The 15570-nt window shown below is 39.2% G+C and overlaps 1 protein-coding gene across 1 annotated transcript in view; it reads left to right on the forward strand.

Annotated features, from left to right (window-relative positions):
* Positions 1-15570, forward strand: part of PPM1E (protein phosphatase, Mg2+/Mn2+ dependent 1E) — a 183055-nt gene that overhangs the window by 145693 nt on the left and 21792 nt on the right. Inside the window, exon 2 of the mRNA XM_032428780.1 lies at positions 14602-14720. Coding sequence (XP_032284671.1) covers positions 14602-14720 — 119 coding nt within the window. The remainder of the gene's footprint in view (positions 1-14601; positions 14721-15570) is intronic.

The following is a 15570-nucleotide window of genomic DNA, read 5'->3' on the forward strand; positions in this document are numbered from 1 at the left end:
ATATGGTTCTTACCCTTTCTTTTTATTAATGTAGTATATCACATTGATTGATTTGCAAATATTGAACCACCCCTGTAGCCCACGAATAAATCCCACTTGATCGTGGTGAATAATCCTTTTAATGTACTGTTGGATCCTCTTGGCTTGTATCTTGAGAATTTTTGCATCGATGTTCACCAGGGATATTGGTCTGTAATTCTTTTTTTTTTATTTTTATTTTTTATTTTTTTTATTTTTTTAAAGATTTTATTTATTTATTTGACAGAGAGAGAGAGACAGCGAGAGCAGGAACACAAGCAGGGGGAGTGGGAGAGGGAGAAGCAGGCTTCCCGCCAAGCAGGGAGCCCGATGTGGGACTCGATCCCAGGACCCTGGGATCATGACCTGAGCCGAAGGCAGACGCTTAACGACTGAGCCACCCAGGCGCCCCTGTAATTCTTTTTAATGAAGTCTTTGTCTGGTTTTGGAATCAGGGTAATGCTGGCCTCGTAGAATGAGTTTGGAAGTTTTCCTTCCATTTCTATTTTTTGGAACAACTTCAGAAGAATAGATATCAGTTATTCTTTAAATGTTTGGTAGAATTCTCCTAGGAAGCCATCCAGCCCTGGACTCTTGTTTGTTGGGAGATTTTTGATTACTGATGCAATTTCTTTGCTGGTTATGTGTCTGTTCAAATTTTCTATTTCTTCCTGTTTCAGTTTTGGTAGTTTATATGTTTCTAGGAATTTATCTGTTTCTTCCAGATTGCCCAATTTTTGTCATATAATTGTTCGTAGTATTCTCTTAGTCGTTTGTATTTCTGCGGTGTTGGTTGTGATCTTTTCTCTTTCATTCGTGATTTTATTTATTTGGGTCCTTTCTCTTTGGGATAAGTCTGGCTAGGGGTTTATCAGTTTTGTTAATTCTTTCAAAGAACCAGCTCCTAGTTTTGTTGATCTGTTCTATTTTTTGATTTCTATATCATTTACTTCTGCTCTAATCTTAATTATTTCCCTTCTGCTTGTTTTAGGTTTTATTTGCTGTTCTTTTCACAGCTCCTTTAGGTATAAGATTAGGTTGTTTCTGTTTTTCATAGTGTTGTGGTCTGAAAATATACATGAAATATGATCTCAATCTTTTTGTAGTTTTTTTAAAATTAATTTATTTGAGAGTGATAGCAAACACAAGCAGGGGGAGCAGTGGGCAGAGGGAGAAGCAGGCTCCCCGCTGAGCAAGGAGCCTGATGTGGGACTCAATCCCAGGACCCTGGGATCATGACCTGAGCCGAAGGCAGACACTTAACCGACTGAGCCACCCAGGTGTCCCCTTTTTGTAGTTGTTGAGGCCTGATTTGTGACACAGTATGTGATCTGTTCTGGAGAACGTTCCATGTGCACTCAAAAAGAATGTGTATTCTGCTGCTTTGGGATGAAATACTCTGAATATATCTGTTAAGTCCATCTGGTCCAGTGTGTCATTCAAAGCCATTGTTTCCTTATTGATCTTCTGCTTAGATGATCTGTCCATTGCTGTGAGTGGGGTGTTAAAGTCCCCTACTATTATTGTATTATTATCAGTGAGTTTCTTTAAGTTTGTTATTGATTTATATATTTGGCAGCTCCCAATTTGAAGGCATAAATATTTATAACTGTTAGATCTTCTTGTTGGATAGACCCCTTTATTATGATATAGTGCCCTTCTTCATCTCTTATTATGGTCTTTGGTTTATCTAGTTTATCTAGTTTGTCTGATATAAGTATGGCTACTCCAGCTTTCTTTTGATGTTCACTAGCATGACAGGTGGTTCTCCACCCACTCACTTTCAATCTGGAGATGTCTTAGGGTCTAAAATGAGTCTCTTGTAAGCAGCATATTAATGGGTTTTGTTTTTTTTTTTTATCCATTCTGAAACCCGATGTCTTTTGATTGGAACATTTAGTCCATTTACATTCAGAGTAATTATTGATAGATATGAATTTAGTGCCATTGTATTACCTGTAAAGTTGCTGTCCGTATAGATTTCCTTCTAGTCTTTGTTGCTTTTGGTCTCTCTTTCCTACTCAAAGAGTCCCCTTTAATAATTCCTATAGAGGTGGTTTAGTGTTCATGAACTCCTTTAGTTTTTGCTTATCTTGGAAAGTCTTTCTCTCTCCTTCTGTTGTGAATGACAGCCTTGCTGGATAGAGTATTCTTGGCTGCATATTTTTTCCATTCAGCATGTTGAATATATCATGCCATTCTCTTTTGGCCTGCCAAATTTCTGCGGACAGACCTGCTGCTAACCTTAGGTGTCTGCCCTTGTAGGTTAAGGATTTTTGTCCCTAGCGGCTCTTGGAATTCTCTCTTTATCTTTGTATTTTGCAAGTTTCACTATGATATGTCTTGGTGTTGACCTGTTTTTATTAATTTTGAGGGGAATTCTCTGTGCCTCTTGGACTTGAATGCCTATTTCCTTCCCCAGATTAGGGAAGTTCTCAGCCAAAATTTGTTCAAATAAACCTTCTGCCTCTTGTTCCCACTCTTCCTTCTAGGGCTCCTATGACATGGATCTTATTGCCCTTTGTGGAATTGCTGAGTTTCCTAAGTCTATATTTGTGATCTAATAGTTTTCTTTCTTTTCAGCTTCATTATTTTCCATAATTTTAACTTCTATATCCTACTTGATCCTCTGCTTCTTCCATCCTCGTTGTGATTACATCCAATTGGTTCTGCTTCTCAGTTATAGCATTTTTTATTTTGACCTGACTAGTTTTTAGGTCTTTTATCTCTGCAGCCAGGGTTTCCCTGATGTTGTCTTTGCTTCCTTCAAGCCCAGCTAGTATTTTATGACTGTTGTTCTAAGTTCTTGTTCAGATATATTGCTTGTATCTGTTTTGAGCAAATCCCTGGGTGTGATTTCTACTTGGTCTTTCTTTTGGGGAGAATTCCTCCATCTTGTCATTATGTCTAGGTTTCTGTCTTTTGCTTTTATGAAAGCTTGTTATGTTTTCTGCTCCTGAGAGTAATACTATAGTAAGAAGGGGTGATACACTGTCCAGAGCCTGGCGCCTCAGGAAATGTTTCCGGTGTATGCTGTATGCACTCTGCTATTGTGTTTTGGTTGCTCTTTCCCACAGGTCAGTCCTCTACAGAATTCCTCCTTGCTTGCAGTGGGGAGTGTTTGGACCTTTAACTAGATGTGCTTTGATTTGTTTGTTAAGATAAACCCGATTTTTGGGTGGGGGTGGGGGGGGAAGCCTGATCCAAGAAAAGAGAAAAGAAAAAGGAACAAAAAAGCAAAGAAACAAACAAAAAATTATAAGCCTGATTCCAAAGAAAAAGAAAGGAAAAAGGAAAAGAGGAAAAAAAAAAAAGCCTGATCCAAAAAATGAAAAAAGGAAACAAACCAACAAATGAACAAAAAACTATAAGCCTCATTCCAAATTAAAAGGAAAAATATATATATATATAAAATAATAATAAATTAAAATAAATTAAAAAATAAAAAAAAGAAATGCTGGTCCTATTTCCACCAGAACTGGAGCTGAGGCTTTGGAGCATTCTGTGATCAGTAGACTTGGTACATGCGGGGGCCTGTATTGTTCTTCTGAGAGAGAGGCCCACTGCGCTGGCTCACAGTCAGACCTGCCTTAATAAAGATGCCCCTGCTGGGCACAGGGGAGTGGGGTTTGGTGTAAGTGACTCCAGCCTCCACTGGAGGTGCTGTGTTTCTTTCTGATCCATGCTGGGAGGGGGGGTGCGGTGAGAGGAGTGGAAGATGGCGTCACCCTGCCCTCTCGTCCTAGACAGGGGGACTTGGGGCCACTGCTGTTCAGGAGGCCCTCACAGAAAAGCAAACAGTCTCCCCTCTTGTGGCCCAGGCTTCTGTCAGATCCCTACCCTCAACCTGTCTGTGCCTGGCTGTGGGCATGCCCAGCACCACAGTTCTCCTGTGTTTTATCTCTGGCCATGGACTGGGATTCAAAATCTCCAAATCTTAAAAGACCCGGCAAGGTGTGGACCCGCTCCCCTCCCCCAAGGAGAGCCCTGCAGTGCTGCACCTGGCACTGTTCTGTCCCAGAAAAGAAGTCACATGGCACACACATGGTGGCTGGAATCTATGATGAAGCACAGGGAAAAGTTGTGACCAGGTTATCTGCCCTCTGCTCGCCTCCATCCCCTGCTGTTGGAACAGTGCTCAATGATGCTCAGTGAGCCTTTTGTCCTTGGAGAGACAAAATACCCTTTTCCAAATGTACTCCAAGAAGGGGAGCATTCTCTCCCAGTGCAACCTAGGGGACCCCCACACCTCAGTGTCTTCTGGAACCCTATGCGCTGTTCTTTGTCCTGCTTTCTCCCTCTCTCCCTGACTTCTCTCCGGGAAAAGGGCTCCCTCCCCTCTGTGGCACCGTGGCTTATCTCTCCCCCAATTCACATCTCCAAACCTTGCGTCTGCTATGTTCTCTCCCTCCAAATGTTCAGTTTTCTTAATCCTCAGATCGATTTCTTAGTTGTTCAAAATGATTTGATGTTGATCTAGCTGTGTTTGAGGGATGAGGCAAGCCCAGGGTCCTCCTGCTACTCCCTGCTTCCCTAAGACTGGTCAATTGTTTCAAAATATTGAAGTAGAATTCCTATTAAGAAGCCATACATACTTTCGAATTTTAAATACATTATCTCTTAATGAGAGGGACTAAAGTCTAAGTTAAGTGAGGTGTCAGCACAAACCGTTTGAGTTGACAACAAAAGTGTAAATATGACCCTCATTCCTTTTTGCCAATGGTTATCACCTGTTTACTGATACTAGCCTGTTTCATAGCCTACATGTAAGACCTCAACATTGTTATATGGAATACGCTTTCATAAATGTATTGACTTTCTACTGTTAAGGAACATTCATTCTAAGGAGTTAGGGAATGGCTTAAACATGTATAAATCAGAAAAACAGAAGTTTATTCATTCAGCAAATATTGATCATTGTGTGCCAGGCACTGATCTGGGCATTAGACATCAATCACCAAAAACAGATAAAAACATCTGCAGTCAGGTGGGAAGAGGAGACATAAACAATAAACACAATAAGAAATGCATATAGGGGGCGCCTGGGTGGCTCAGTTGGTTAAGCGACTGCCTTCGGCTCAGGTCATGATCCTGGAGTCCCTGGATCGAGTCCCGCATAGGGCTCCCTGCTTGGCAGGGAGTCTGCTTCTCCCTCTGACCCTATCCCCTCTCATGTGTTCTTTCTCTCTCATTCTCTCTCTCTCAAATAAATAAAATCTTTAAAAAAAAAAAAATGCATGTAGTATACTAGGAAAGTATAAAGGCTGTGCAAAAAGGAAAAGATTTACAATAATGAGAGGAATTACAAGTGCAGGGAGGAGAGGAAGAACCATCAAAGGAGATTGAGAAGACAGAATCCTAAGAGTTATATAAGAGAGTGTGATGATCTTGAAGCCTAGAGAAGAAGGTGTATAAAAGTGGAGGGCATGATGAGCAGGTAGCAGCCAGTCACTTGGTAGCTCCTAAATGAGTCAGATGGGAGAAGAGACTGTAGGTTTTATTTTTTTTTATTTTTTTTTATTATTTTTTAAAGATTTTATTTATTTATTTGACAGAGAGTGACACAGCAAGAGAGGGAACACAAGCAGGGGGAGTGGGAGAGGGAGAAGCAGGCTTCCCGCTGAGCAGGGAGCCCGATGCGGGGCTCGATCCCAGGACCCTGGGATCATGACCTGAGCCGAAGGCAAGTGCTCAACGACTGAGCCACCCAGGCGCCCCGAGACTGTAGGTTTTAGCAACAGGAAGGTCACATTGGTGATATTGACAAGTTTCAGTAAATTTGTGCTGTTTAATTCCTTTGGTCATGGAGTAAGGATGACAAGAAAGACGGTTACTGCCAAACCCTCTTCTTTTTGTGGTCTTGTGGCCCTAGTGGTATTTTGACCTTGGGTAAGTAAGTGTGTAGCATCTAGATTGCTATTCACAGAAAACTTATGATACTGTTGTTTTTGCTTAAATGTCAGCCTGGTCAGTGTGAACAAATGGTTGTTAAGATTACACTGAGAGCAGCAGTAGGGACTGAGATTTCTGTTGTGAGAACCCCAAACTCAGAACTGCGGGAACTAGTCATGTGGTAGGTAACATCATTTAGATTCAGAAGAGCTAACTAAGAGAAACTGTGACATGTGGGCATTACTGTCCGTTGACTCCAGGTGGCATTCCTCGAGGTTGCTATAGAAGGAAAGAAAATAGCTTAAAGAGAAAAAAAATCAGCCCTAATTTTAACTCTGTTTAGTCCACTAAGAGAAAGAATACAAAGTCAGGTGGAGACTTTGCCTTTTTAATTTTAGTTTAATGTGTTGTTCTAGATTTACAATACATATGATTAACTTGTTGGGGGGGGCTGGTAATCAGAAATTCAACATTTAAGTGACTGTCACCCTAGCAAGGATGTACTGAGTAGACAGAATCATCCTAACACGTGGGCTGAGATGAGGCTGCTCTAGACGAGTCTCTCAAAGTTAATTGATGGAAACTTCCCACCTTCAGGAATTTTTATTACCTTGGCAGTGCTTTGCCAAGACGGCTGAAACACAGCTGTGGGGGCTGTGCCAACTCCCACATTGCCAGTGTCAGGAAGGATGTACTTTTAAACCTCTAATTTATCTAATAATGTCTTTAGTGATTTGTGTAGGTTTGGTATTGTAATGAAAATGCTTCCTTTGCAGCCTTAAAATGTATATTGTCTTGATATGCATGTGGAAGATACTAACAAGTCAACTTAGAAAAAGATCTGACTAAAATACTATCCTGTCCATCTGACAGGACTTATTTATGCATGATATTTGAAAATGAATGCAAAGTAAATGTTTTTATGCCAAAATAATTTATTGTGGTTTCTGCTCTATACCAAGATGGTGATATACAGTGCTAGAAAAAGCAACCTTTCAGATTCAATTCCAATCCGACTCCTTTTCTTTTCTCTATTGGAAAATGTAGATTCTAGGACTCTTATCAGCCTATAGAATGGAGACAGAATAATAAGGTCTTGTAAATAAATATTTTTAAAGGGGTAGGAAATAGTGTTCTCTTGTTTGAAATATTAAACTTCATAACCAGTTGGTGACAGTATTGTTATGTTTATGGCATAGGTATGGCTCTTTAAGAAAATAAGCAATACAAAATCTGAAGGATTCTTTCCTAACTAGTAGATACACTGCAAGGATTGATTACAGAGTTCAGTTTATGAAGCTTGATAGGGTCTGGATTTCTGCTTTACAATATATAACATTGAGAAAGTCACTATACACAAAAGTTCAAATATGCATCCATTAACATAAATAGCTTTAATGAAGTGGCATGATTTATTTATGTGACTAAACTTGGAATTAAAACTAAATGGACCCCTAATTATATTTCAACATTGTTCAAAGGCTATGCATAGTTTATGTATGGTGTAGATATAAACTAGACAAGGATTTATTTTTATCTATGAATATATAAAGCCTGTACTTTGATGCCTAAACAAACAAAAAAGTAATAAATTGGTATGCATGAAAACACATTTCCTTTTGTTCTCAGGATGTGAATTGCTTGAAGATAGGAATGGTAAGCACTTCAGAAATTCTGTTAATATATATAAATAGCAAAGGATCTTTCTTAGACTTTATTTGAGAGACCTAACATGATTAATTTGACTTTAAAAGAGCCAGTCTCTCAAAATGACACACACTGCAAGAGTTAAAAAATTTCAAATCCCATTCTACTTCAGCAATGTTCTCAAGATAATAACATTTATAACCTCAAATCTACAAACTGCTGTGAGTTTTGGCCATTCTCTGATACTACATTTGCCTTACTTTGAGACCTTCGTGTATCAGCATTGTAAATGCTTCTGTCCAGGGCTGTATGAGAAATGATGAAAGAAAGCAGTTTGCTATGTAATTATCATATTAGTCACTCCTGGTAATTCTCTTAAAAATGACAAGCTCTAATGATAAGCTTTTATTTGACTTGTATCAGATATTCTGATGTGACTATGTTTTGTTCTGTTTTTTAAGATTTTATTTATTTATTTGACAGAGAGGGACACAGCGAGAGAGGGAACACAAGCAGGGGGAGTGGGAGAGGGAGAAGCAGGCTTCCCGCTGAGCAGGGAGCCCGATGCGGGGCTCGATCCCAGGACCCTGGGATCATGACCTGAGCTGAAGGCAGGTGCTTAACGACTGAGCCACCCAGGTGCCCCTGATGTGACTATGTTTTAAAATATATTTGCAATTCTGATTTTTCAGAAATAATCACTTTCATTTCAGAGTCAAAATCATAAGAACTTATTCATGCTAAGTGTTACAGCTTTCTGACAGGTAGAGATAGCTGATGTGGGTGAAGTGTCTAGCTTGGTGTTTTATATCTAGCTATTAGTCAGCTAATCCTCCTCCCTGCTTCACTGAAAATATTTTCATTCCGTCTGACAAAAAGTAAAAAATTACATTAACTGTGACTAAAAATGTATTGCAGATGACACATTAATGAGACTAATGGTTCTTGCCTTATTCTCTAAAGTTTTCATATTTTTACCTTTGGTGAGCCTTAGATCCTAGATATTTTAATAATTACACTAAAGATGTCTTTTTCTTTCTTGGTAGGGGGAGGAATTCTAGGGAATAAGATTACAATGAAGGTTTTTAGGTAATCTTAATATAAATTTTGAAACAAAAGGACCAAGTAAATCTTGTAATTGTATACTAAAAGTCCACTTAGGCAAAATATTTGGATGTGTCCAGTTAGTCAAAGTACAGCATGATAGAAAGGTAAAAACAAGCAGTGCTGACAAAGAGTTTATTTAGGCTTATGAAGAAAAATCTTGACTTATCAAGAAAAACTTAGTTAACTTAGCATGAAAGGAGAAATGGTAATACTGCTTATAAAGCATTTGGATTTCAAGGGATGTCATCAATTTATTTCATAATTGCTAAAGGGCAGTGGCTTTCAAAAATTTTTTTATCATAATCAAGATTCAGTATATACTTATGTGTGTATACAGAATACTTAGTCTTACCTCATGTACCCTATTTCCTTTTAAAAAAATGCTGATCGGGGCGCCTGGGTGGCTCAGTTGGTTAAGCGACTGTCTTCGGCTCAGGTCATGATCCTGGAGTCCCGGGATCGAGTCCCACATCGGGCTCCCTGCTCGGCAGGGAGTCTGCTTCTCCCTCTGACCCTCCCCCCTCTCATGCTCTATCTCATTCTCTCTCTCAAATAAATAAATAAAATCTTTAAAAAAAAATAAAAATAAATAAAAATTAAAAAATGCTGATCAGGGGTACCTGAGTGGCTCAATTGGTAAAGTGTCTGCCTTTGGCCCAGCTCATAGTCCCAGGGGTCCTGGGATGGAGCCCCGCTTCAGGCTCCCTGCTCAGTGGGGAGCCTGCCTCTCCCTCTCCCTCTGCCCACCCACCCCCTCTGCTTGTGCTTTCTCTCTCTCTCTCTCTCTCTCTCAAGTAAATAAGTAAAATCTTAAAAAAAAAAATGCTGGTCACAGTTCATAAGTTCATTTCATTAACCATTAATGGATTGTAATCTACAATTTGAAAAATACTGATGAATGATGATAAAGATAATTTTCCATTTTTTTTTACCCTCTGAGGACGTCAAATGTAAACATTGCCATTTTATGTTTCTAAACCACTCAACCACTCACTTTCTTGGTCTCACCTAAACCTTGTTATCACAAATATTGCACTGGCTCCAAAATCTTATACACAAGCATCCTGTTCTCAGACTACAATACTTCTTTATCCTTCTAAGTTATGTGCCCAAGTACTCCCACTACAGTTGTTTAATTACATTTAGACCACACTGATTTACCATTCATGTCTGTTCTTAGCCAATTTAAAGTTCATGGTCTAACACTGTAATCACATGCTTAAAAAGATACTAAATTTCAATGTCTCTTCTTTACTTATTAATACTCGCAAAATCCCAAATCTTGATGAACTAGACAATTCTTTTTACCAACAAATATTCCAGGACATGGACATAGATGGAGAAAATTGTACAACCAGAAAGACTGGTTTTATTTAAAAATTGTCTCAATCTCTTAGCACTGACAGTGCTACTCTCTGATATGTCTGTTTCGTATCTACTTTCTCTTCATCCCTCCTGCCCCATATATTTTCTACCCTCACCACCCAGTTGATAACCTAATCCAGTGGTTCTTAAAGTGTGGTACCTAGACCAGTAGCATGAACCTCATCTGGGAACTTGTTAGAAACGAAAATTCTGAAGTCGTACTTAAGACCTACCAAGTCAGAAACTCTGGGGATGGGGCCCAGCAATTTGTGTTTTAACAAGCCTTGCAAATTGATTCTGATGTCTGCAAAAGTTTGAAAACTACTGATCTAACCCCATACTTCATTGAGAAGCCATTCTCTAGAATGTAAGCTCCAGAGATGGGTTATTTTTGTTTTTTGTTTGTTTGTTTTTGTTTTAAGAGTATAGTTGACATACAGTGTTAGTTTCAGGTAAACCACACAGTGAGTCAACAATTATACATTATGAAAAGCTCACCACATATAGTAACCATATAAATTTAGTACAGTATTATTGATGGTATTCCCAATGCTGTACTTCTCATCCCTGTAACTTATTTTATAACTGGGAGTTAGTACCTTTTAATCCCCTTTACCTATTTTCCCCACCTCCCTCTCCACTGGCAACCACTAGTTTGTTCTTCGTATTTATGTCTATTTCTGTTGTTTGTTCATTTGTTTTTTGGATCCCACATATAAGTGAAATCATATGGTCCTTTTTTTGACTTATTTCACTTAGGTTCATCCATGTTATTGTGAATGGCAGGATTTCATTCTTTTTTATAGCTAATATTCCATTGTATATGTACCACATCTTCTTTATCTGTTCATCTGTGGACAGACATTTAGGTTGTTTCCTTATGTTGGCTGTTGTAAATAGTGCTGCAACAAACATAAGGGTGCATGTATCTTTTTGAACTAGTGTTTTGGTTTTCTTTGGGTAAATACCCAGAGGTGGAATTACTAGGTTGTATGATATCTCTAATTTTTTGAGGAACCTTCATGCTGTGTTCTGTAGTGGCTACACCAATTTACATTCTCACCAACAGTGTATGAGGAAGGGTTCCAAAGGCCGGAGTTTTTGTCTTTTATGGTCATTTATATCCTGAGCACCAGAACTGTGCCTGGAACACTGTAAGCCTCAATAAGTTATTGTTGACTCAAACCTTTAGATGGGAACTCTCTTACTTTCCTACTAAGAAATCTAGAAACCTACCTGCATCTGTACCCATTTTCTTCCTTCCTTTTCCAACTGGTGAAATGTGCCTCATGCTATCAAAGGTCAGCAATTTCCAGATATGTTTTGGATCTCTTCTCTTCTTGCTTTCTCAGGAACTTCACTCCTTTGGTCATCCCCTATCTCCTGCATTATCTATCAATCTTTCTCTACTAGATTATTTAGTATACAGTCAGATTCTACACCATTCTAAAATAAGAACAAGCTGTCCCTGTCCTCAAATGACCTTTTACTTACTGCCACACCTCCTTGCCTCCCACTTACCCATTCTAATCTTATTTTCACCCCCACTAGTCAATGGTTCTTAACAAAGTCAATGATTTTTTAAACATTTTTATTGAGATATAATTCACATAGCATAAAAGTTACCCATTTATTTATTTATTTTTAAGATTCTTTATTTATTTGACAGAGAGAGACACAGCGAGAGAGGGAACACAAGCAGGGGGAGTGGGAGAGGGAGAAGCAGGCTTCCCGCAGAGCAGGGAGCCCGATGCGGAGCTCGATCCCAGGACCCTGGGATCATGACCTGAGCCGAAGGCAGATGCTTAACAACTGAGCCACCCAGGCGCCCCAAAAGTTACCCATTGAAAGTATACAATTCAGGGGTTTTAGTACATTCATAATTGTTTAACCATCACTACAATCCAAGATTTAGAACATTTTCATCACTCCAAAAAGAAACCTTCTACCCATCAGCAGTTACTCCCTACTCACCTCACCCCTCTGCCCTAGGCTATTGCTACTGTACTCTGTTCCTGTAGATTTGCTTATTCTGGACTTTTTATATAAATGGAATCATAGAGTATGTGGTCTTTTGTGACTGGCTTCTATCACCATAATGTTTCCAAGGTTTATCTACATTGTAGCATGTATCAATACTTTATTCCTTTTATGGCTGAAGAATATTCCATTATATGAATATACTGCTTTTATTGATCCATAATTAGTTGATGGGTAGTTGGTTGTTTCTCTTCTTTGGCTATTATGAATAATGGTGCTATGAACATTCATGCACATGTTTTTGTGTTGATGTATGTTTTTACTTCTCTTGGATATATACCTGTAAGGGGAATTGCTGGGCTATATAATAACTTCAACATCTTAAGGAACTGCCAAAGCAGCTGTACCAGCTATCAGAAATATTGTTGTGGCCTGTTTTAGAAAAACAGTCTGCCATGTCTGTTCCTTTTTTAATTTTAATTTTATTTTTTATATTTATTTTTTTTAAGATTTTATTTTTTATGTATTTGACAGAGAGAGACATAGCGAGAGAGGGAACACAAGCAGGGGGGAGTGGGAGAGGGAGAAGCAGGCTTCCTGACAAGCAGGGATCCCGATGTGGGGCTCGATCCCAGGACCCTGGGATCATGACCCGAGCTGAAGGCAGACGCTCAACGACTGAGCCACCCAAGCGCCCCTTTATTTTATTTTTTTAAAAGATTTTATTTATTTGAGAGAGAGAGAGAGAGAACAAGTGAGAGCACAAGGGCAGGGGAAGGGAGAAGCAGACTCCCCACTGAGCAGGAAGACCGATGCTGCAGGGCTCAATCCCAGGACCCTGTGCTCATGACCAGAGCTGAAGGCAGCTGCTTAACCACCTGAGCCACCCAGGCACCCCTGCCATGTCTGTTCTGGCCACACAATTCACGTCCTTCACACATACAAAATACACCCCCTTGCCCCCCACCCCCCGTAAGGTATCCCAAAGTTCCATCCCTTAATGGCCTCAGGCTCAGGCTGGAGGTTTAGGAACTCAGTGAGGTCAAGTGCAGGTGAGATTCCTTGGGTACAATTTCTTGATGAAAGCTCCTTCAATATAATTCCACTTGATGTGAAAGCGTGGTGACTAAAGAAGCAAACTACACCCTTCCCAAAACTCCCCAGCATACAATGGTGAGGCGTGAGATAACTTTCCTATTCTAAAAGGGTTTGGAAAACAAGAGGCAATTCTCTTTTTATAATTTCTTCCTATGTGATGTACTCTATTTCAGTAGTTTTAAATATCCTCCATACATTCATGACTTCCAAATTTCCTAACATCTCTGAGCTCCACACTATTTAATAACTTTCACTTCATTTGATACCTTCATTAGGATATTTCACAGATATTTCCAACTTAACATGCTAAAATTAATTCTTGTTTTCTTCTTTACCCTTTGCCTCCACAAACCTGTTCTTTTCCTGGTTTCTCCATCTAGGTGAATGATGCCACCATTCACCTAGTTGCTCAGACCAAAATCCAGGACTCAGCCTTAATTCTTTTCTCTTATCTCTATATTCCAATAATCAGCAAGTTCTGTATTTTCTTTCTTTAGAATATACTCACTTTTTTTTCAGTCTCACCCGGATTACAACAATCTCCTTATTGGCCACCCTCCTTCATTCTTGCCCCTTTCTGATTTCCTTTGGCATAGCAGTCAAAGTCATATTTTAATTAATATGTCTGGTTATGGCATGCTGTTGCTCACAATCTTCAGTGACTTTTTTTTTTTTTAAAGATTTTATTTATTTATTTGACAGAGAGAGACACAGCTAGAAAGGGAACACAAGCAGGGGGAGCAGCTGAGGGAGAGGGAGAAGCAGGCTCCCCACTGAACAGGGAGCCCGATGTGGGACTCGATCCCAGGACCCTGGGACCATGACCTGAGCCGAAGGCAGACGCTTAATGACTGAGCCACCCAGACACCCCCTTCAGTGACTTTTCACTGCACTTTGAGATCCAAATTCCTTTCCATGATCTAAAAGGTTCATTTAACTGGCAGTTGCCTGTCCTTCTGACCTTATTCCCTGCCGTCTTTACTCTTTATCCACCATACTTCATCTTCGCTAGGCTTTTTTCAGTTCCTCACACATACCAAGCTCTCAGAAAGGATCTGTACACATGCTATTTTCTCTGCCTAGAATATTCTCTCCCAACTTCCCACCCCCACAGAACCAAATCTTTCTTATCCTTCACGATATGGATTCCTGACCATTCTAAGTAGGTACCCCCTCTATTATTCTCTATCACTGTATCCTGTTTCTTTTATAAAACTTATCCCGATTTTAAGTTGTGTCCTGTATGTTTACTTGTTTATCATCTGTCTCCCTAACTAGATTTTAAGCCCTACTGGGTCAGAGGCCATGTCTGTGTTGTTCAGTGAATACCCAGTGCCAAGGCAGAGTCCGTAGCACATAATATGCACTCAGTAAATATGTGTTGAATAGCGTTTAAAGACATAATTTGTTTTGAGACAGATATGTTAATAATTAGTAATAATGTTAAATGTATTACTTCCTAGTTCTTACTGAAATAGTCCTTTTTTCTTTCAGTAATTGCCCTTCCTTTTTGGCTGCTGCTTTAGCCAGAGCCACAGCAGACGAAGTCCTTCAGAGTGACCTTTCTGCACATTATCTCCCAAAGGAAACAGATGGCACAGAAGGGACTGTGGGTGAGTACCTTTCCTACATCATTTGTTTAAAAATATTAAAATCTTCTCATGTGTAGTAACCCACAGAGAATGTCTACACAATATGAAATCTAATTATGTTTACCCACTTGTTGATTTTATAGCGGTAGCAAGAGAAAAAAATGCGAGTATGTATTTCAAACTGGTCAATAAAAGGAGGGAAAAAAAATACAGGTATATTTTGAAAATGTGATGACAATTGGAGCAAGAGATTAACATAACAGAATATCATCAGAATACATTCTAATATCAGAATATTAATAAATAATGCCTAGGTAAGTGGAAAGAGTAAAGTGAGAAGTGTGAAGACACAACAGAAAAGATGAGTGAGTGAGGGGAGAGAGTTTGAGCAAGACCTATTTAAAATATTTAGCTTACCTTTAAGAATCCAAGTAAAAAATCATATAAAAATTCAAGAAATCAGTTGTAACAAAACTTCTCATTAATTATATTAAATTTTATTTCTACCAATACATGACAACTATTTAATGTGTGATTTAATTGCATGGATCACTGTACATCTTTTTTCCAGGCAAATTAAGAGGCTTTATTTATTTATTTATTTTAAAAGATTTTATTTATTTGAGAGAGAGCACAAGCAAGGGGAGCGGCAGGCAGAGGGAGAGGGAGAAGCAGGCTCCCCGAGGAGCAGGGAGCCCGATGTGGGACTTGATCCCAGGACCCTGGGATCATGACCTGAGCCAAAGGCAGATGCTTAACTGACTGAGCCTCCCAGGTGCCCCTAAGAGGCTTTATTTATTAATGAAGTCATATTTATTAACATATTAGGTTTATACATATTTGACAGGGTCTAAGGAAATAGCAATTGTTG

This window comes from Phoca vitulina, unplaced genomic scaffold (genome assembly GCF_004348235.1).
Source record: "Phoca vitulina isolate PV1807 unplaced genomic scaffold, GSC_HSeal_1.0 scaffold40, whole genome shotgun sequence".
Classification (NCBI taxonomy): Eukaryota; Metazoa; Chordata; class Mammalia; order Carnivora; family Phocidae; genus Phoca; species Phoca vitulina.